Source organism: Pristiophorus japonicus, chromosome 2 (assembly GCF_044704955.1).
Source record: "Pristiophorus japonicus isolate sPriJap1 chromosome 2, sPriJap1.hap1, whole genome shotgun sequence".
NCBI lineage: Eukaryota > Metazoa > Chordata > Chondrichthyes > Pristiophoridae > Pristiophorus > Pristiophorus japonicus.
Window position 1 is genome coordinate 348322768 of NC_091978.1, and position 23704 is coordinate 348346471.

Sequence of the window (23704 nt, forward strand, 5' to 3'; positions counted from 1 at the left end):
GTTGTACCTGGACCTGAGCGATGCAAATTGTGTCAGAAGACTGCGTTTCCACAGAGAAGTTGCCCGTGTGATCTGTGAGTTGCTGAGACCAGACTTACAGCCGAGAAGTGGCAAATGGACTGCTTTGTCGGTTGAAGTGAAGGTTACAGCTGCACTTTCCTTCTATGCCTCGGGATCGTTTCAAGCTACAACTGGAGATGTGTGCGCCATCTCTCAACTTGGAATACATGTCTCCATTGGCCAGGTCACAGCTGCACTGTATGCAAGGAGAAACGACAACATCAAGTTCCCAATGACCGCCCAGGCAATCCATGACAGGGCTATGGAGTTCTCAAGGATTGCTGGCTTCCCAAAGATACAGGGCTGCATTGATTGTACCCACATCACCTTGCGAGCACCTGTGAAGAATGCCAAGCAGTTCAGGAATAGAAAAGGCTTCCACTCCATTAATGTGCAGCTCATGTGTGACAACATGCATCGCATCATGTCAGTCGATGCAAGATACCCTGGCAACAACCATGATGCATTCATCCTACGCGACAGCGTTATATCTGACATGTTTGAGCAGCAGCCAGAAGGGCAGAGCTAGCTACTCGGAGACAAAGGGTACGGCTTGGCCACCTGGCTCATGACGCCCCTACGTGTAACCCGGACGGAAGCTGACTATCAATACAAATGTCACACATTATGACATGCAGCAACATCAGCGTTTCTGATGCCTGGACCATTCCGGAGGCTACTTGCAATATTCCCCTGAGATTGTCGGTCAGTTCACTGTTGTGTGCTGCATGCTGCATAACTTAGTCATCATGAGGCAGCAGCAGCTGATAGTGGAAGCAGACCCACCTGCAGTGAGAGTGGCTGATGATAATGATTTGGAAGATGCAGCTGATGAGCAGGAGGAGCTGGAGGAGGATGATGACGACGATCAGGAAACCATGCAAGTGCCTGAGGCTGGAGCACGACGGTGGAGGAGGGCGGGCTATCGTGCTCCTTTAACGATTGCTCGAGCCTTGCACCACCAGCTCATCCGTGAACGCTTTACTGATGCCTGAGGGCTCAGCGACAACTATACCACATGGACATGTTTATTTTTTGCAGTTGTTTCTAAATGTTGTGTAACGGAATATGATTCAGTTTTAATGTAAAATGCATTTTATTCAAAAGTTTACAATGTACTTCACTTTAGTGTAATAAAATAATTCTTGTATCAAACTTTACTTTAATATGACTTTTTAAGATCACTTAAAAACTTGTAAAGTTACATAACTTACAAAAAACTTTCAATTTGAAAACAGTTACAACAGTAACTTCAACAACAATAACAGCAGCAGCAAAGAAAGGCTGCACCCATCTCTCATCCCCATCTCGGTGAATGTGCACTTCTTCATGGGGTGGGGGGGGCGGGGGTGTCAGTCAGGTGGAGAGCGTGACTTGGGTCTCTTCAGAGGCTGGTGTGGGGATTGTAGTGGGAGTGGTTGTGCATGGCCTGGGCGTGTTCCCTTATTGCAGCAGCTAACTCACACATGCCCTCCCTGATGGCTTGTGCCATCCTTTCCACTACCTCTGACATTCCCTCCCTCATGGACACTATTCTCTCACTGATGTTCTCGGAAATTGTTCCCATTTCCCGTGCGATTACTGTTATTTCTCCTGACAGTCCCGTTACCTCATCACCCACCCCACTGATGGTCTGCACGAGTGATCGGGTAAGGTCAATGCTCTCCGCACTCAATGCCATCATCTGAACCACATCTGTTGCATCCTGCATCTCAGGAGAGCGTGGTCGATTTCTCCTTACCCTCACCCTGGGTCTGCCTCGTGGCACCCCCCACAGTGGGAGGCGCAGGCTGAGATGGTGGGACCCTGGGTGCTCCATGCTGCATTTCACCAGCACTGGGACCCTCAGACTGAGATGGTGGTACCCTGGGTGTTCCATGCTGTGTCCCACCAGCACTGAGACCTGCAAGCTGGGATGGTGGGACCCTAGGTGCTCCATGCTGCATTCCACCAGCTCTGGGACCCTCAGGCTGAGATGGTGGGACCCTGGGTGTTCCATGCTGTGTCCCATCAGCACTGAGACCCGCAAGCTGGGATGGTGGGGCCCTGGATGTTCCATGCTGCGTCCCACCACCACTGGGACCCTCAACCTCGGACGCTGTGAAACCATGGAATGTCACATCAGAACTTAAACCACTAATCATGGACGGGCTGAAACCAAGGAATGTCACACCAGAACTCATGGAAGTGTTTGGCAACGCGAAGTCCGTTAAGGTGGCCTCATCTATATTCAGTACCACATTGTCCCCTTCATCCATCTCCAACCCCACCCCAAGTTAGTCTGCAGGATTAGGCTCATCCACGTCTGAATCTTCTTCTGGATCTTCAGGATTGGCATCAGGTTCTGCAAAATACAACAGAACAGTCAAATGGGTGGCAGCACAGGAGGGAGCAGGATGGGTGGCATGAGTAGGCTCACACATAGCAGGCCAGGCAGCAGGTTGTTTTGAAGGGCCACGATGAATTTTCAGGACTTACCCTCTCCCTCACATGTGGGCCTAGCTTGTGCAGTACTGATTGTTTTTCTCCAGTTAGGACCCATCAAAGCAGTGACCCTCTCTTCCAAGGTGCAGTTGGTGCAGATTTGGCGGGCCGCCTCCTGTTCAATTTCTTTCCCTTTTGTTGTGGGCCAATTTCTTCTGCAAAGATGAAAATGCAACTTTTTAGATAGGGTGACTTTCTGCTGGGTAGGACATATACAGCTGGTCACATTTACAATTGCAATTCCATTGAATAAATGAAAATATTACTTACACTAACTACTTGACCAGTAGTGGTGATGTTGGGGAAGGCATCAAACAGGAAATTAGGGGTGCATGCAATAAAGGTGCAGCAGTTATCATGGGTGACTTAATATGCATATAGATTGGGCTAACCAAACTGGAAGCAATACGGTGGAGGAGGATTTCCTGGAGTGCATAAGGGATGGTTTTCGAGACCAAAATGTCAAGGAACCAACTAGCGGGGGAGGCCATCTTAGACTAGGTGTTGTGTAATGAGAGAGGATTAATTAGCAATCTCGTTGTGCGAGGCCCCTTGGGGAAGAGTGACCATAATATAGTGGAATTCTACATTAGGATGGAGAATGAAACAGTTAATTCAGAGACCATGGTCCAAAACTTAAAGAAGGGTAACTTTGAAGGTGTGAGGCATGAATTAGCTAGGATAGATTGGCGAATGATACTTAAGGGGTTGACTGTGGATGGGCAATGGCAGACATTTAGAGACCGCATTGATGAACTACAACAATTGTACATCCCTGTCTGGCGTAAAAATAAAAAAGGGAAGGTGGCTCAACCGTGGCTATCAAGGGAAATCAGGGATAGTATTAAAGCCAAGGAAGTGGCATACAAATTGGCCAGAAATAGCAGTGAACCCGGGGACTGGGATAAATTTAAAACTCAGCAGAGCAGGACAAAGGATTTGATTAGGGCAGGGAAAATAGAGTACGAGAGGAAGCTTGCAGGGAACATTAAGACGGACTGCAAAAGCTTCGATAGATATGTAAAGAGAAAAAGGTTAGTAAAGACAAACATAGGTCCTCTGCAGTCAGAATCAGGGGAAGTCATAACGGGGAACAAAGAAATGGCAGACCAATTGAACATGCACTTTGGTTCGGTATTCACTAAGGAGGACACAAACAACCTTCCGGATATAAAACGGGTCAGAGGGTCTAGTAAGGAGGAACTGAGGGAAATCCTTATTAGTCGGGAAATTGTGTTGGGGAAATTGATGGGATTGAAGGCCGATTAATCCCCAGGGCCTGATGGACTGCATCCCAGAGTACTTAAGGAGGTGGCTTTCGAAATAGCGGATACATTGACAGTCATTTTTCAACATTCCATAGACTCTGAATCAGTCCCTATGGAGTGGAGGGTAGCCAATGTAACCCCACTTTTAAAAAAGGAGAGCGAGAGAAAACAGGGAATTATAGACCGGTCAGCCTGACATCGGTAGTGGGTAAAATGATGGAATCAGTTATTAAGGATGTCATAGCAGTGCATTTGGAAAGAGGTGACATGATAGGTCCAAGTCAGCATGGATTTGTGAAAGGGAAATCATGCTTGACAAATCTTCTGGAATTTTTTGAGGATGTTTCCAGTAGAGTGGACAAGGGAGAACCAGTTGATGTGGTGTATTTGGACTTTCAGAAGGCTTTCGACAAGGTCCCACACAAGAGATTAATGTGCAAAGTTAAAGCACATGGGATTGGGGGTAGTGTGCTGATGTGGAGTGAGAACTGGTTGGCAGACAGGAAGCAAAGAGTCGGAGTAAATGGGTACTTTTCAGAATAGCAGGCAGTGACTAGTGGGGTACCGCAAGGTTCTATGCTGGGGCCCCAGCTGTTTACATTGTACATTAATGATTTAGACGAGGGGATTAAATGTAGTATCTCCAAATTTGTGGGTGACACTAAGTTGGACTGCAGTGTGAGCTGCGAGGAGGATGCAATGAGGCTGCAGAGTGACTTGGATAGGTTAGGTGAGTGGGCAAATGCATGGCAGATGAAGTATAATGTGGATAAATGTAAGGTTATCCACTTTGGTGGTAAAAACAGAGAGACAGACTATTATCTGAATGGTGACAGATTAGGAAAAGGGGAGGTGCAAAGAGACCTGGGTGTCATGGTACATCAGTCATTGAATGTTGGCATGCAGGTACAGCAGGTGGTTAAGAAAACAAATGGCATGTTGGCCTTCATAGCGAGGGGATTTGAGTACAGAGGCAGGGAGGTGTTACTACAGTTGTACAGGGCCTTGGTGAGGCCACACCTGGAGTATTGTGTACAGTTTTAGTCTCCTAACTTGAGGAAGGAAATTCTTGCTATTGAGGGAGTGCAGCGAAGATTCACCAGACTGATTCCCGGGATGGCGGGACTGACATATCAAAAAAGACTGGATCAACTGGGCTTGTATTCACTGGAGTTCAGAAGAATGAGAGGGGATCTCATAGAAACGTTTAAAATTCTGACGGGTTTAGACATGTTAGATGCAGGAAGAATGTTCCCAATGTTGGGGAAGTCCAGAACCAGGGGTCACAGTCTAAGGATAAGGGGTAAGCCATTTAGGACCGAGATGAGGAGAAACTTCTTCACCCAGAGAGTGGTGAACCTGTGGAATTCTCTACCACAGAAAGTTGTTGAGGCCAATTCACAAAATATATTCAAAAAGGAGTTAGATGTAGTCCTGACTACTAAGAGGAGCAAGGGGTATGGCAAGAAAGCAGGCTAGAAGGGCCGAATGGCCTACTCCTGCACCTATTTTCGATGTTTCTATGTTTCTATGTCCTGCCATTTCTTTTTATACTGGCTTCCAGATCCCTGGGTGTTCACCACTGCACATTAATCTTCTGCAACTTGGTTCCAGCGTTTCTTCATTTTTTTGGGTGGCACTTTTGTGCGATCTCTGTTGCTGATATCCATCTCCTGCCATCTGTTCTCAATGACATTAAGTAGTATCTCCACTTCGTCATGCAAGAAAATCTTCATTCTTGGTGTACGTTGTTACATTGCTGTATTGAATTGACCCTCAGTGATTTTTCAAAACACACAGTCCTTATTTTGCATGCAGTAATGATTTTCAGATATACAGCACTCCTTCTGGAACTTTAACAGGCATGCATAAGAACATAAGAACATAAGAATTAGGATCAGGAGTAGGCCATCTAGCCCCTCGAGCCTGCTCCGCCATTCAACAAGATCATGGCTGATCTGGCCGTGGACTCGGCTCCACTTACCCGCCCGCTCCCCGTAACCCTTAATTCCCTTATTGGTTAAAAATCTATCTATCTGTGACTTGAATACATTCAATGAGCTAGCCTCAGCTGCTTCCTTGGGCAAAGAATTCCACTGATTCACAACCCTCTGGGAGAAGAAATTCCTTCTCAACTCGGTTTTAAATTGGCTCCCCCGTATTTTGAGGCTGTGCCCCCTAGTTCTAGTCTCCCTGACCAGTGGAAACAACCTCTCTGCCTCTATCTTGTCTATCCCTTTCATTATTTTAAATGTTTCTATAAGATCACCCCTCATCCTTCTGAACTCCAACAAGTAAAGACCCAGTCTACTCAATCTATCATCATAAGGAAACCCCCTGCATGCAGCACCATTAACACTGAGCACTCACAGCTTCTTGATTCCAGCAGCTGATTTATTTCACAATGCTCCTTCTGGCACCAAAAATCAAGCAGTTTTGTTTCCCATTAAAGATGGCCAATTGCCAAAGTTCTGCTCTACTGCGCATGCGCGCACACTCCACTGTTTCTGGCGCAGGGACCTAGCTCCGCCCCCGAATCGACTGGCCACGCCAAGCCCCGGGAGAGGCAACACAGCGGCCAGAATTGGGGAACATTTTTTCAGCGCCCTTTTCATCCTACAAAAGTGGCACAACTCCGGTGAGTGCGTCAAAAATCTGCAGGGGCCAATTTTGAGCCCTGAGAGCTGCCCATTTGACTTGCTCACCAGAACTGGAAGAACTCACAGATCAACAGTGTTTGAAAAGAAACAGACCAAAGGGAGATGGGAAGAAATAACACACGTGCACAAACATGCATGCAACCGAGGAAGTAAAATGACCTGTAAACTACTTAAATGGGAAACAGTTGCTTAAATGGCTGAAGTGCTATCAACGTGAAACAATAGGAAGCACAATGGAAGGAATTAAAGACATTTACGAGCCACAGATAGCATCCGAATAGCTGAGGAGGTGGGAGAAGGCAGCCAAGGAGCCTGTGAGATACAAAAGGCAGGTTGATACCAAAAGTACAGATTGCTCCACCAGTACAGTGTTCCGAGGAAGGGTCCCCATCCCAAGCACTTGTAAATATCTTTGTTATGCCTCCTATTGTCTCACTTAATATCACTTCAGCAATTTCAGTACAATTTGCCAAGCTAATTCTAAATATTTCAAACTGTAGAGTTTCTAAAACACTTATTTATCTGAATCTAAATGACTAGGTTCGCAAGTTCTAGAATTTACAGTTTACAGTCAATAGTAACACGTAATAATGATGACTGGCCTCTTAAGACCACTCCTTGGATCTCTCAGAGTTTCATCTATATAATATGTTACTGCTTCCATCTATTTTTGGTAGGAGACTTCGGGGGTCAAAGAAGTCACTGGATGTAAAACTGAGGAACAAGCTCATTGGCGAATACCTGGAGAACGTACATACACCCTGCCGGAAGAAAGAAAGGTAATGATAATGTTGCAGGATCATTTTTCCAACTTCCATTCAGAGCTTTAAAAGCTAAATTGATGTCGTAAAAAGCTAAATATAATTCGTATTGAATTGCCTCTTAAAGTTATTTACTTTCAATTAATATATTTTGTCAGTGACACCAACTATAAAATTGACTACTATTTAAAAAAAATGATTCCAATAGCTATGCTGATAGATCAGTTGGTAAAGGCATCACTCCATGTAGCTTTAGGTTCTGCAGATTAGAAGATCCACGGTTTGGTTCACAATATGTTGAGGTAGCTAATCTCACTGTGAGTGGTGGGGAGACATGCTAGCATTGGTTCCAATACCCCTGGGTTAAGGAGGGAAAGAAACCCAGAAAGGTTTCCCGCTCAGAATAAGTGATTCCTGTTGGAGTGGTGTTTCTGGTGTGTAGCTTTCATCGGAGCTGGAGAGAAAGACAAAACAGAAATTTTAATAAGGTTAAGAGAACTGGAAAGAAAAATGGGGAGAAAGGAGATAACAGATACCACAGTCACAGAGAGGAGCCGGGTTTAATAACTTGCAAACTGCTTAATTGAAAACTATTTGAGGACGTAAAAGATCATCAGTGAGATAATGAAAAGATATAACAATCGATAAAAGAATGTGCAAAAGGCACAGGAGAGGTTTATTAAACTGAATCTGAAAATTTGCTGGTGACACTAAAGTAGGAGGTTTAACAAACAATGAAGAAGACTGCAAAATACTTCAGAAATACATAAATGGGTTAGTGGAATGGATAGACAGGTGACATATGCAATTCAATGTGGATACATTTTCAGGTAATAAATTTTAGAAGAAAAATTGTTAATTACATAGAATTGCATGGCATTTATAGCACAGATACAGGCAATTCGACCCAACTGGTCTATGTTGGCGTTTATGCTCCATGCAAACTTCCTCCAATTCTATTTACTTCATCTCCCCCTATCAACATATCCTTCTATTCCTTTCTCCCTCATGTACTTAGTTAGCTTTCCCTTAAATACAACGATGCTATCCATGTCAACCATTCCACTTTCACTTTCTCACTATACATGACAATGGGGAGTATATACTTAATGGAAAGACACAGAACGATGCAGATGAACAGAGAGAATTAGGGGTTCAAATACATAATTCCTTGAAAGTACAAATGCATGTAGATCCATAAAAAATATTGAGTATGTGTAAAGAAATAATAATGAATTTATAGAAAACATTGATTAGGCCACAGAAATTGCAGTTTTGGGCACTCCCAAAAGGACATTAAATCCATAAAGAATGTACAGTGTAGATTCATCAGGATGCTACTTGAGATGGGAAACAATATTTATGGGGTGAGACTTCAGACACCCTAGGGCCGGAATTTTCCAGAGTGGTAGCGGGTCGGTGGGAATGTTGTTATTTTTGAACCCACTGTCATCTCGCCCCCACATGCCTCTACCCCAGGCACGGCTGTCATCTCAGAGCCGACCCAACCGCCAGCGGCGGGCGACCCAATTCAAATAATTATCAGATAGTTTACAGGCACTTAAGAGCCATTTTTCACTTTTTAAATTACCCTGCATGGCCACGGGATTCACGCAGCTCAGGAACCACATCTGTCAACCTGAGGCGGGAGTTGAATGGCCATTGCTCCAGCTGATTACTTGACAGCATCAAATGTATAGTAAATGCTCCCAACTGATAGAAGATTACTTTCCTCCGGCAGAAGCTGTTGCTTTGTCCATTTCCAGCACAGATTCTGCAGCTGCAAGTGTTTCCAGCAAAGTCTCCATCCAGTGTCACCTCACTGGAAGAACTCTATCACCATTGACAGAATGCTTCTGTCATCTGTGCTTCATCTGCCATCTATTCTATCAATATGGGTGCCGTTTATTACCATCTCACCTTGGTCCTCAGAATCGGACCATGATGAGCCCCAACACCAGCAGCACCAGGCACATCAGCAGCACCAACAACAACACAAACCTTCTCTGCAATCACCTGATGCTGCATAGGACAGAGGGTATTAGCACCCAACCACATTGCTGCCTGGGAAGCCAGGGATGGCCAGATTTAGTTAACTTAATGCTGTACACCCATATGGCTGCCACATGATGCGCCACATTGGTACCACCCCACACCAGCACCATAAAGTATCCTTGCAATGCCCAAGCCATTCCTTTCACACTTATGTCCACCATTCTCTGCAACGCACTAAGCCACTTCCAAATATGCACACAAATCTGTCCAGGACCGGAAAGTGTTGAAAATAAAGATTTTTATGTTTGATACCAAATTAACAGAAACTTTACATAAACATTGGATAAAACATCCAAGTTCCTATCCTTATTTAGTATGATTGGACTAGGATGAGGGTGATGGGTGGCTCGTGAAATGGGGATGTGCTAGTGTAGATAGAGGGATGGGTGGAGCTGCAAGGTAATTTGGTGTGAGTAAGGATGTGCAGGAGTAGGGTAGGGAAGGCAGAGTGAAGGGGATGTGATGATAGGCACAGCAGAATGAGGTTGAGTGGCTTTGTAGTAACGTTTCGTGATCTACTGAGATCATTGAAAGGTTTGCAGCACTGCACCCAGATCCTCCTGACCACATCCCTGCTGTTCACCTCCTCTGCAATCTACAACCAGGCTATCCTGGTCTCCTGAGGAGGTCTCATCCTCCTCCCTGCGTGCTGTGACTCCATAAGCATATGGAGGGAGCCATCGGAGAACCTGGGTGCAGCCCTCTGCTTCTGTGCCGTCATTGTCGGTGTTTGCGTCACTCCAATGCTGTAGTGCACTGGCAGCACAATGTTTGATTAAACTTCAAATCTAATATGGCCATGGTCCCTTTAAAGATCCTGGCTGAAAACGCGTCATGAATGACGTCACTAGACCAGCAGGCTCCATCTAATTGGGCCGGGTGATGCTCTGGGTGTACTTCATAGGCCCTATTAAGGTAAGTTCATTTTCAACAGTGGGATGGAGCCAGCAGAGGATTAGCAGCCCCCCACGGACACCGCCCACACCGGACCCGCCCTGGAAGGCAAAATTCCGGCCTTGGGCTAGTTCCACTGGAGCAGAAAAGGCTAAGAGGACATTTAATAAGGTTATTTTTTAAATTATGTGAGTTTTGACAGAGTGAACAGGAACAGACTATTTCCTCTGGTTGGCATTCAATGATGAGGGGTCATCAATTTAAACCTGTCACTTAGAGAGTGTGGAGAGAGGTTGGGAGAATTCCTTTATCCAGAGAGAATGCATTACCACCAGGAGTGGCGGAGGCAGAGACCATTGTAACAGTGCGATGCAGACATGATGGGCCTCCTTCTGTGCTATAAACCTCGATGGAAAGCGCAAGTAAAATAGGAAAAATCAAGTTCCAGAAAAAGAGATGCAAATGTCAATCAAAACAGAAAGGACAGTTGAACAATTGTTGGTTCTGCCAGTTGCAAGAAGAGTTAAAGAACAGAGGTACTCACCCCCTCACTAGCATGTATCCTGTAATATCAACCTGACTCCTCTCCTCTCTGTCGCTGCCAGGACCACCCTACATCACAAACACTCACTGCTATGAAGAATTTGGAGGATATGGCTCAGGTCTGAAGTTAGTAAAGTCATTGTTCAGACCAGAGGACTGCAGAATGCCAACAGTCTAGGAGACCAAAGCTGGAGCGATCAGAATGCGAATGAGATGAACCAGTGAGGGGCCATACAAAGATCACGGTCACATGTGCGGACAGAACGGAAATGTTCAGTGAAGTGGTCACCTAATCTGTGTTTGGTTGCTCCAGCCTAGAGGAATCCATACCATGAGCAGCGAAAACAGTTTACTAGGTTGGAGGAAATAGATGTAAATTACTCTCTCACATGGAAGTGTTTTTGGGTTCCAGACAATGGTGTTGCAGGAGGTAACTGGACAGGTGTTGTATCAGAGACTTGAACACAAATTATAGGCTGACACTCCAATACAGTGCTGAGGGAGCGTTGCACTTTAGGAGGTGTCCTTTAGATAAGACATTAAACCGAGGCCCCATCTTCCCTTTCGGGTGGACGTAAAAGATCCCATGGCACTAAACGAAAAAAAGCTGGTGAGTTTGCCCCAGTGTCCTGGCCAATATTCATCCCTCAACGAACATCTAAAATCAGATTATCTGGTCATTTCCACAGTGCTGTTTGTGGGATCGTGCTGTGTGCAAATTGGCTGCTGCAACGGTGACCACACTTCAACAGTGTTTCATTGGCTATAAAATGCTTTGGGTGTCACTGCGGTCATGAAAGAAGCTATATAAATACAAGTAATTTTCTTACTTGTTATGTGAGTTTGTGCCCGACTAATCTAATCTCACCCGATAATGCGAGATCTGCTTATTTAAATGTTTTTTGAAGCTTACAGCACTATCTGCATGGCACTCCGGAGTGCCACATGGGTGGGCATGTTATCAGGTGGCAGCATTCTTGATGCCTTTGCCCCTCATATTATTGACCCCTGTCTGTATTGTAGCTCTTATTGCGAGTTTGCTCTCCTTCCTCACTCCCCTGTACCTTGCTCAAGTGGTAATTTTTCATGGATGAGCCTAGATAGTGGGCATCAATGAGTTAGTTGGCTGCAGAGACATCACAGCTGAATCCAATGCAGTCCTCATCCAGCATCTACATGAGTACACGTCCACAGAGGTCATTGATACCCAAGAACAGAAACCAGGTATACAGTATACTTTAGTTTACTGCCCTCCCACCCTGAACGCCGGTGGGCTACTGACCCTCCCAATGCCTGCCCCCAACCAGGCCTCGGGCCACCTACCACCCAGCGCCGAGCCTGCCGCCAACATCTCGCCATAGGCAACTAGGCCAATACAGCAGTGCCTGGTCTCCAGTCGTCTTGGACCCCCTTGCCACTGGATCAAAACCTTGCTCAGCTAAGCCCGGGTGGTAGCCGGTGTGCAACGACCACCCCGCATTAAAAGAACTCACGCACAGGCATCTTCCACTCCGTTAACATGAAGTTCGGGACCTGGAACGTCAGGACCTTCATGAATAACCCCAGCAGCGACAGGCCGGAACGCCGCACCGCCATAGTTGCCCGGGAACTTAGACGTTTTGATATCGCCGCCCTAAGTGAGACCTGGCGGGCAGGAGAAGGCCAGCTCAAGGAACAAGGTGGAGGTTACACCTTCTTCTGGAAAGAGAAACCAGAGGCAGAACGCCGCCTCCACAGAGTCGGCTTCACCATCAAAAACGAGCTGGTTGACCGCCTCAAAGACTCCTTCTGCAGGGCTAACGAACGCCTCTTGACTCTTCAACTCACCCTATCCCGGAACCAGTGCGCCACAGTCATAAGAGCGTAAGCCCCAACAATCGATACAACTGATGAGGCCAAAGAGGGTTTTTACTCCAGCCTCGAAAAATCCTTGTCCCGTGTCCCCGAAGGACAAATACAAGGCATCGTGGCAACACCCTCGCTCCAAGCACTGGCAGCTGCTCGACTATGTCGTCGTCCGAGCCAGGGATCGCAAGGATGTGTGCATCGTCATGACAGGAGCTGCTGACCGCTGGACGGACCACCGCCTAATCCGATCCATCATTGACATCAACATTGCCCTAAAGCAGAGGGGGCAGCAGAAGCAGTGCTGCAAAAAAGTCAATGCCGGGACACTTAAGGACCCAGCTAAGAGAGCCCTATACAGCCAGTGCCTCACAACTAACCTGGCATGCCTTGATGACCCCGAAACGCAGAATGCCCATAGCGCTTGGTATGCCCTACAGGCCTCCATAACCAGTGCCTGCAAAGAGACGCTCAGTCACTCGACCAGGAAACACCAGGACTGGTTTGATGAGAATGATCAGGAGATCCAAGAGCTAATAGATCGCAAGCGCTGGGCATTTCTGAGCTTTAAACAACAACCCAACGCAGGAGCAGCAAAGCAGCATTACAGATGGCTCATGGCTGAGGTCCAGCAAAAAACCCGGGACCTAAAGAACAGGTGGTGGATGGAGAAAGCACAAGAGTTATAGCGGCTGCCCGACAGCCATGATGTGCGAGGATTCTTCATCGCAGTCAAGGCCACCTACAGGCCAAACTCCCAAGGCCCTACCCCACTGCTGGCCAAGAATGGGGAAACACTCATCAAGGACACCGAGGCAGTCAGGGCCCGCTAGAAGGAGCACTTCGGAGATCTCCTCAATCGAGACTCTGCCTTTGACTCGAGTGTTCTCGACTCCATCCCGCAGCATGCTACGCGCCACCACCTCAGTGAGACCCCAACACTGCATGAAGTAGAAAAAGCCGTAAGACAGCTTAAAAACAACAAGGCTACGGGTGCGGATGGAATCCCTGCTGAGGCATTTGAAGTATGGCGGAGAGTCACTGCTGGTGCGAATACATGACCTCATCTCTCTCATCTGCAGGGAGGAGAGCATGCCGGGGGATCTTAGAGATGCAGTAATTGTGACCATCTTTAAAAAAGGGGGATAAGTCCGACTGCGACAACTACAGAGGAATCTCCCTGCTATCAGCTACTGAGAAAGTCGTCGCTAGAGTCCTCCTCAACCGTCTTCTTCCTGTGGCCGAGGAACTCCTCCCAGAGTCACAGTGCGGATTTCGTCCCCTACGAGGCACAACGGACATGATTTTTCCAGCACGATAGCTACAGGAAAAATGAGGGAACAGCGCCAGCCCTTATACATGGCCTTCTTCAACTTTACAAAGGCCTTTGACACTGTCAACCGCGAGGGTCTATGGAGCGTCCTTCTCAGTTTCGGATGCCCCCAAAGGTTTGTCACCATCCTCCGCCTGCTCCACGACGACATGCAGGCCGTGATCCTTACCAATGGATTCATCACAGACCCAATCCACGTCCGGACCGGGGTCAAACAGTGCTGCGTCATCGCCCCAACCCTCTTCTCAATCTTTCTCGCCGCCATGCTCCATCTCATAGTCAACAAGCTCCCCGCTGGAGTGGAACTAAACTGTAGAACCAGTGGGAACCTGTTCAATCTGCGCCGTCTCCAGGCCAGGTCCAAGACCACCCCAACCTCTGTCGTCGAGCTACAGTACGTGGACGATGCCTGCGTCTGCGCACGTACAGAGGCTGAACTCCAGGGCATAGTCGACGTATTTACTGAGGCATACGAAAGCATGGGCCTTACGCTAAGCATCCGTAAGACAAAGGTCCTCCACCAGCCTGCTCTTACCACAAAGCACTGCCCCCCAGTCATCAAGATCTGATGGACTGTGGACCACTTCCCATATCTCGGGAGTCTCCTCTCAACAAGAGCAGGCATCAACAATGAGATCCAAGTGGGCCCATGCAGCCTTTGGCCGCCTGAGGAAAAGAGTGTTTGAAGACCAGGCCCTCAAAACTGCCACCAAGCTCATGGTTTACAGGGCTGTAATAATACCCGCCCTCCTGTATGGCTCAGAGACATGGACCATGTACAGTAGACACCTCTAGTCGCTGGAGAAATATCACCAACGATATCTCCACAAGATCCTAGACATCCCCTGAGAGGACAGGCGCACCAACATCAGCGTCCTCGTAGAGGGTAACATCCCCAGCATTGAAGCACTGACCACACTTGATCAGCTCCGCTGGGCAGGCCACATAGTTCCCATGCCAGACACGAGACTCCCAAAGCAAGTGCTCTATGCGGAGCTCCTTCATGGCAAACGAGCCAAAGGTGGGCAGCGGAAACCTTACAAAGACACCCTCAAAGCCTCCCTGATAAATTGCGACATCCCCACTGACACCTGGGAGACCCTGGCCAAAGACCGCCCTAAGTGGAGGAAGTGCATCCGGGAGGGCGCTGAGCACCTCGAGTCTCAACACCGAGAGCATGCAGAAAACAAGTGCGGGCAGTGGAAAGAGCGTGCGGCAAACCAGTCCCACCCACCCCTTCCCTCAACGACTTTCTGTCCCACCTGTGACAGAGTCTGTGGCTCTCATATGGGACTGTTCAGCCACCAAAGATCTCACTTCAGGAGTGGAGGCAAATCTTCCTCGATTCCGAGGGAATGCCTGTGATGATATGATATATTCGCTGCTCATGATGTGGTCTCTTCTACATTGGGGAGACCAAGCGTAGATTGGGTGACAACTTTGTTGAGCACCACCGTTCAGTCCGCAAGTGTGACTCTGAACTTCCGGTCGCCTGTCCCTTTAATTCTCCACTCGACTTCCATTTTGATATTTCCGTCCTCGGACTCCTCCACTGTTCTATTGTAGTTCAACACAAGCTCGAGGAACAGCACCTCATCTTTTGTTTAGGCACTTTACAGTCTGCTGGACTCAACATCGTGTTCAACAATTTCAAAGCATAACCTCTGGCCGCCTTTGGCTCCGTTCCCACCTCTTTCCCCCCCCCCCCCGCCCCGCACAATCTTATGTTCTCTTTTTTTCTCTTTGTTTCTAATGGCAGCTGGTCATTACTCTGCTGTTCACACCCTATCAAGATTAACCTTTTTCTAACTTCTGTCATTACCATTTCAATTTGGCCCATCATTCCTTTTGTCTCTCTAATCTCACCTGCCTTCCATCCTATCACAGACCTTCCCTTTTGTTCTTTATTCCACTCCCCCTTTCAGCTCCCCCTTTCAGCACTTAAGAATGTGCTCTTTTTCAACATTCGGCAATTCTGACCCAAAACGTTAACTTTGTTTCTCTCTCCACAGATGCTGCCTGACCCGCTAAGATTTCCAGCATTCATTTTTTATTTCAGATTCCGCCATCCGCAGTATTTTGCTTTTATAATTTTACTCTTCCTAATCCAAAGATCTTGACTCCAATTTTGATGGCCCAATTACTGACAAGTTTAGATTAGCGAACTCTGCAACGACCAGTTTTCAAACGTATAATTTTCCTGGTCTGTATGACTCACTGCTTTAACCATTTGAGCCATTGGGCCTATTGCATTATGTCTGTCATAGACAAGAAGTTATATAAAAACTTGTAAAAACAACTTGCACGCCATTATATATGAACTAAAATAAAATTTAAAGATTCTAACAAGTCATGCAAAAAGTGATGTAAAGTATTAACATAATACTGAATAATTTAGATGAGGAAAGTCGGGAGGAGGCTCGAATGGAGCATAAACACCGGCATGGACTAGTTGGGCTGAATGGCCTGTTTCTCTGTCATATATCCTGTGTAACAAAACAGCTGTGGTGAAGAGAGGAATACTGATAGTAATGACAGTTTGGGCTAATTCAGAGTTTAAACAGCTCAATATTTACTCTCCAAAGCCATTATAGCAATGGTTTTTGGAAAGATGAAACATCTCTATAAAACTTGATGAATTTTATATACACCAAGAAGCATAGCTAACAACCTCCATCATTTTGACTTGCATACCATGGATTAGGAGATAATTCCCCACCATAAAGATAAATGCTCTTTCTGCTAACTGCAAAGGACTGAACTTTAAAAATAAACATCAAACTGCACACGACATGCAACTCCCCATAACTAAGACAAGTATGGATCTTTAATTCTCTTTATTTACATATATTGCTGTGACTACAACTGTAGATGGTAATCAGTAAAGCTGCCATCGTTGTCATACTTTATTCTTAAAGTGATAGGCTAGCCCAATCCCAAACTGTACCAATAGGAGGAAAGTATGAGTGTTTGTTGAAGTACAAAGTTAACATGGGTTGAGCCAGTTTAACCTGCTTCAAACTTATTCGGGTTCACATAGAACAAAAAAAGAAAGACTTCGATTTATATGGCGCCTTTCACGACCAATGAAGTACTTTTGGAGTGTAGTCACTGTTGAAATGTAGGAAACACAGCAGCCAATTTGCACAAAAACAAGCTTCCACAAGTCGCAATGTGATAATGACCAGATAATCTGTTTTTTGATATGTTGATTGAGGGATAAATATTGGCCAAGACACCGGGGATAAATCCCCTGCTTTTCTTCGAAAATAGTGCCATGGGGTCTCTTACGTCCACTTGAGAGATCAGACCTGACCTCGGTTTAACATCTCATCCGAAAGACGGCACCTCCAACAGTGCAGCGCTCCCTCAGCACTGCACTGGAGTCTCAGCCTAGAATTTTTGTGCTCAAGTATCTGGAGTGGGACTTGAAAACACAACCTTCTGACTCAGAGGCAAGTGTGCTACCCACTGAGCCACAGCTAACATCCCTAATAATGATCTCACCTCTGTCTTGGAAGCATCAGGTGGATTGGTTGCATGTTTGAAATCGCAAGCAGGCCTACTTAGAGTTAAATATAATAATCACCAGTCTTACAGTTCCTCAAAAAAAAATGTAATCAAATTATTTAAATCAAGCAATATCCAGCAACTAAAATATAATTGCTAGACAATTTATCACACCTCGTAAAAATACATGTTTAAAGGCCAGTGGCCAGGGTGAACATTGCATTCATTTGTCTTGAGATTATTTTGTATTCTGCTCTCATCAATTGTTAATAAACTTGATAGATTTTTGTTAGCTTTGCCTAACATATGGCAGCATCAGTCCAAGTGTATATTTCAGGTTGTCATATGATCATAACCATTTTATTGATTCAAGCTAAAAATCCTGTTGGGTATTGAGGGACTGAGTGCCTAGCTGTTAACAAAGATATTATAATCGATGGGCGAATTAAAGTAAAAGGAAAAGATGGAACTTGCATTTTAATAGTGTCTTTTACAACCTCTGGTTGTCTCCAAATCCTTTACAGCCAATGAAGTGTAGTCACTGTTGTAATGTAAGGAAATGCAGCAGCCAATTTGTGCACAGCAAGGTCCCACAAACAGCAATGAGATATTTGACCAGATAATTTGTTTTAGTGATGTTGGTTGAGGGATAAATATTGGCCAGGACACTGCAGAGAACTCGCCTGCTCTTCTTCAAATATTGCCATGGGATCTTTTACATCCACCTGAGAGGGCAGATGGGACTTTGATTTAACGTCTCATCCAAAAGGCAACACCTCTGACAGTGCAGCATTCCATCAATACAACGCTGAAGTGTCAGCCTAGATTTTGTGCTCAAGTTTCTAGAGTGGGACTTGAACCAACAACCTTTTGACTTGGAGGCAAGCGTGCTACCACTGAGTCAAGGCTATAGTGAGATAAGATGTAACATTACTTTAATAGTCATGATGCATTGATCATGGATTTCATCTTCATTGGTTCAAGCAAACTTTGTAGGCACAGCACAAAGTCGCTAAACTTTTCTGGTGCAGAAATCCAATTTTTTGAACACTTTTCATCTGTTGTAAGTAAGGTGAGATCATCATCATAGGCAGTCCCTCGGAGTCGAGGATGACTTGCTTCCACTCTCAAAATGGTGACTGAGGAGTCCAATGCAAGATCTACAGTCTCTGTCACAGGTGGGACAGACAGTCATTGAAGGAAAAGGTGGGTGGGGAGCCTGGGTTGCTGCACGCTCCTTCCGCTGCCTGCGCTTGCTTTCTGCATGCTCTGGGCGATGGGACTCAAGGTGCTCAGCGCCCTCCAGGATGCTCTTCCTCCACTTTTGGCAGTTGTGGGCCAGGAATTCACAGGAGTCGGTGGAAAGGTTGCACTTTATCAAGGAGGCTTTGAGGGTGTCCTTGAAACGTTTCCTCTGCCCACCTGGGGCTCACTTGCTGTGTCGAAGCTCCACGTAGAGCGCTTGCTTTGGGAGTCTTGTGTCGGGCATGCGTACGATGGAGGGGTGGTGTCAGCATTCCAATCCTGGGTAGTCATCTCTTCTAGTTTGCTTCCCAAACATACTATTACACAACTCCCCCCACCCCCACCAACTTGCCAGGTTTTCCATTCGCTTCTCCCTACTCTTAGCTTTGGGATGTTTTTCTTTGCTAAAAGCTCTAATTAAATACGTTATTATTATAGCTTGAAAGCGTGGTTTTAAATTGTAACTTCTGAACAAGTGATAGTTTTCTAGCCAGGAGAGCAGGTGAGTAGCTCTTAAAAACTCCTCTTCCACACACTGTTGGCCTTCCAAGAAGAAAGTATGCAATCTGTATAACCCCCTCACCTATTGCTATCATCCTTCTCTGAGTGCAGATGGGCATCTATAGAATCCCTCACGCTCTATAATTCTTTACCTATTAAAGTGGGTGTGTAGTCCCTTTGGACCCTCACCGTTGCCCTCAAACCAAGACTGACCTAAAGCCTTTTCCAACACTTCCAGTGCCAGATTTGTTAAGTGATTTGCATAACTGAGGACCAGGCCATCATAAGATGGAGTGAATACCTGAACTCTGCTGGATATTCCGCATAATGATCTGGGGGAATGATCCAATTATACAAATTGCTGAATAGATTGAAGTGTTGGTTAACTGTTCAATTAAGTGTCAGCTGTGGCTCAGTGGGTAGCACTTTTGCCTCTGAGTCAGAATGTTTTGAGTTCAAATCCCATTCCAGGGACTTAAGCACAAAAAAAAATCTCGGCTGATACTCCAGTGCAGTGCTGAGGGAACGTTGCACTGTTGGAGGTGCTGTCTTTCGGTTGAGATGTTAAACTGAGGTCCGATCTGCTTTCTCAAGTGGACATAAAAGATCCCATGGTACTATTTCGAAGAAGAGCAGGGAATATATCCCCGGTGTCCCGGCCAATATTTATCCCTCAATCAACATCAAAAAACAGATTATCTGGTCATTGCTGTTTGTGGAAGCTGGTTGTGCGCAAATTAGCTGCCGCTTTTCCTACATTACAGCAGTGACTACACTCCAAAAGTACTTCATTGGCTGTAAAACGCTTTGAGACATCCGGTGGTCGTGAAAGGTGCTAGAAAATCCAAGTCCTTTTTTTCAATGTTACAATTGTGAATGTCTCAATAGGTGAGAGCTCAGAATTGTAATTCTTATGCAAGTTGTCTTAAAGTTGTCTTTCTTTAATTTTCTGTGCAGCATATTGAAGAAAAAACGGCTCCAACTCATGAAACAGGTCTCCTTTTCTCACAGACACGGTTCTTCTGAATTCCCTCCTGTTGAAGTTGATGACCATCCAGAAGCAATTAATGAAGCACTGGGAGAAGTGTTAAACATGCCAGATACAGGGGAGAAAGTATTTGTGTTCCGTATCAAAAAGGAGGTGCCTTATTCCTCAGACCTTCAACCAAAGAAGAAGAAAAAGCGCAATTTCCTAAATTTTAAAAGATCAGCTGTAGCTAACTTGGATGTACTTTAAATTAATTAATTCAAGGTTCGCATTATGTTGCCATCTATAACTAGCATATATTTAAGAGGGAGATAGATAGATTTCTAGAAATAAAGGGCATCAAGGTGTATGGGGAAAAAGCGGAAATATGGTGTTGAGATAGAGGATCAGCCATGATCGTATTGAATGGCGGTGCAGACGTGAAGGGCCGAATGGCCTACTACTGCTCCTATTTTCCATGTTTCTATGACCTTTTTAACCTCTGTACCATTGTTGCACTATTTGAAGAGACTAAGTGGTTTGACAGAGTTTTACAGTTATATTTTCCTCCCTTTTTCAAAAAACAGCAGAAATGTCCATTTTGATCATCCTTTGTGAGCTGATAAAATTGGGGGAACATGCACTTTGGAAACATGCGACACATTAGCGCTAACAAAAATATCCAATCACAACATAATAATCTTTGGATGCTTCTCAAGCAGCTCGCTAGCCACCTAACTTGCATAAATGTGAAAAACACTTATTAATCTAGCTGATGTGTGGACAATATTTGCATAGAATGCTTCAACAACGATTCAGAAAATTGTGGTTTAGTAACCAGGCCCTGGACGCATTGGTAACTTCTGTAATGGAGAAATGTGAACAGGATTTTGGCAGGGTCAGAGGTCCCTCACACATGCTAAGAGGCAACAAGTGTGGCAGCTTGTCATTAAAGATTGCATACAGTGTCAACGACATAGAGGATCATCCAGGAAATCGAGAAGAAGTTAAACAGTTTAAGGAAGAGCACAAAAAAGGCATGAAGTACTGGATAAATATGTGCATGAAAAGTTGATAGCAGTGGTGATCTTCTCTGCCTGGCAAAGAGCTAACTGCAAATCATTATGATTTAGTTGGCACACCTCAATCACAGCCTCCCTTCATGAGGAACCTGAGCCTCCTTGATGCATTGCTCTGCTGTTGTGGTGCACTTGTTAATTGGAGTAGTAAGGGCTACAAGTTCTGCACTCCCTTCATTTTTGCACTGTCTCCTTCTCCTGCTCTATTGCAGTATACCCACCAATGGCTGTTACACTCATGCTCTTGGCCAGAAAGGCTTGGCATGTTATTCCCTTCTTTCACTCCTGTGATGATGATACCAAATTTCCACCTTTATTAAACTCACTAAAACGAGATCCTAATTGGGGTAAACTTCACATTTTTTGATCCGAGTATCCTGGTGTGGTTTGCTACGTGAGCACATTATTAACAATTTAGTAAACAAAAACTGTCTTTTGTTCCTCCCTTTTTGCTCCTGTTTTGAGGGATAGGAATTCAGTGCTAAAGACAGATGAATGGTCTGCAGCACTTTCTACCAATTGCAACACATTGCCTCTTATTTGTTTTCCAAAAGAACTATTTGAATTAGATTTTTTTTGAAGGGTTCAAGGCTGAGAATACACAATACACTAATGAGGTACTATGTATGCATTTTTATATGTTGTCTGGTTTATTTATAACTAAAATGTAAAATATGATTATATAAATTTTATGAAAATTTTAAATTTGTGCGATGTACATGTTTTTTCAAGCGTGCAACACTTCAGTAGGAATCAGCCCTTTAAAACTCATGTGCCTTTACTGGAAGGATATTTTCCCAGACTCATTTTAACTTGCTATTTTTAACTAAGCAATTGTCACTCAGGAAGATCTTTTGCAGTGTGGTTATTCCTCCTCCGTTTCAGATGCCCCCAAAAGTTCATCATCCTCCGCCTGCTTCATGATGACATACAAGCCGTGACCCTTACCAACGGATCTATCACAGACCCAATCCACGACCGGACCGGGGTCAAACAGGGCTGTGTCATCGCCCCAACCCTCTTCTCAACCTTTCTCGCCACCATGCTCCACCTCACAGTCAACGTCTCTAGGATTCTACTGAATTGCTAACTTCTCCCCAGGTGCAGGGAGCAATACACTGTACGCACATCACCATGCGGGCACCTTCTCAGGACGCAGAGGTTTTTCGCAACCAAAAAGGATTTCACTCCCTGAAGGTCCAACCCGTTGTTGACCACAACCAGATAATTATGGCAGTGAATGCCAAATTTCTGGGCAGCATCGATGAGGCTCACATCCTGCATGAGAGCGCTGTATCTGACATGTTTACCAGTCAGCCACAAGGTCAATGCTGGATGCTTGGTGACAAACGATATGGCCTCGCTGATGATCCCCCCTGCGTGACACCCATACAGCTGAGAATCAATACAACGAGAGCCACAGAGCCACACGCAATGTGGTCCAGAAAACCATTGGTGTGCTTAAGCAGCCTGGAGCACTCAGGAGGGGAGTTACAATACAATCCTAATCAGGTAGCTCAATTCATGGTCGTGTGCTCCATGCTACACAATTTGGCTATCAGGAGGGGGCAAGAATTGCCAGAAGGGACTGACGGTCCACCTCAGGAGAGAGAGGAAGAGGAGGATGAGGAGGAGGATGAGGAGGTGGATGCTGACCTCGGGCCAGACAATCAGGCTGACCATGCAACCATTCTCATGCCCCCCTCCAGACCGCAGGAAAGGGCCCGTGGTGGCTACATAGCTGCAAGACTCTTCCGTCAGCAGCTCGTAAATGAGCACTTTGCCTGAAAGAATGTTGCTGTTATTGACAAAGCTGACACATTGCTGTGTGTGTGCAGCTCAGACATCAATGGTGGGCATCGCCTTGGTGCCAGTTAAAGTTTAAGTTGATTCAAGTTAAGTTTAATTATACCCTTTCATGTTAAGGAATCACCAGTGTGCAATGGTCCAGTTATCTGAGACAATGCGCAACAAGGTTACGTTAAATAAAAAACATTTAATCCGACTATTGGTCTGAAATCATAAGTATAACGGTCAAAAATGCCCCAGCCCCATTCCACCCCACAACATATTTTGAAACATTGACCTAAATCAAATGGTCAACATTTTCAGCAACACAGAACACAAATGCATACCAACAGGGTGGCCCCCTCCCCCCATACCTTACAACAAATTGCATACACCGAGATGGAGATATAACAAAGCCATCACCAGCAGACATGTACCTCATTTTCTCCCCCCCCTTCTCCCCACCTTTACCCCTTCCCCTCCTGACTCCACGCCGCCTGGCCGAGGCACTCCTCAGATGGTGCCGCACTGGGGGGGATGAAGGCAGAGCCGGTGGTTGCACGGGTACGGGAGTTGGGGTTACGGAGGTGGGAACATTCTCAGATCCAGAAGCAGGATCTTGCTCCTGCCTCTCATGTGTCGTTGGCACTGGGGGTGCGCAGCCTAGGGGTGGAGTGCCGCGCTCCGGGACCACTGAGAGGCTTGTGCCAC

The 23704-nt window shown here is 45.8% G+C and overlaps 1 protein-coding gene across 2 annotated transcripts in view; it reads left to right on the top strand.

Annotated features, from left to right (window-relative positions):
* The window catches only part of LOC139234884 (limbin-like), a 260436-nt gene extending 238595 nt beyond the window's left edge, over positions 1-21841 (top strand). For both annotated transcript variants that reach the window (XM_070865720.1, XM_070865730.1), the window contains exons 21-22: positions 7150-7251; positions 20117-21841. In XM_070865720.1, the coding sequence (XP_070721821.1) occupies positions 7150-7251; positions 20117-20396 (382 nt within the window). In that variant the 3' untranslated portion in view covers positions 20397-21841. The remainder of the gene's footprint in view (positions 1-7149; positions 7252-20116) is intronic.
* Positions 21842-23704: the final 1863 nt, after the last annotated feature.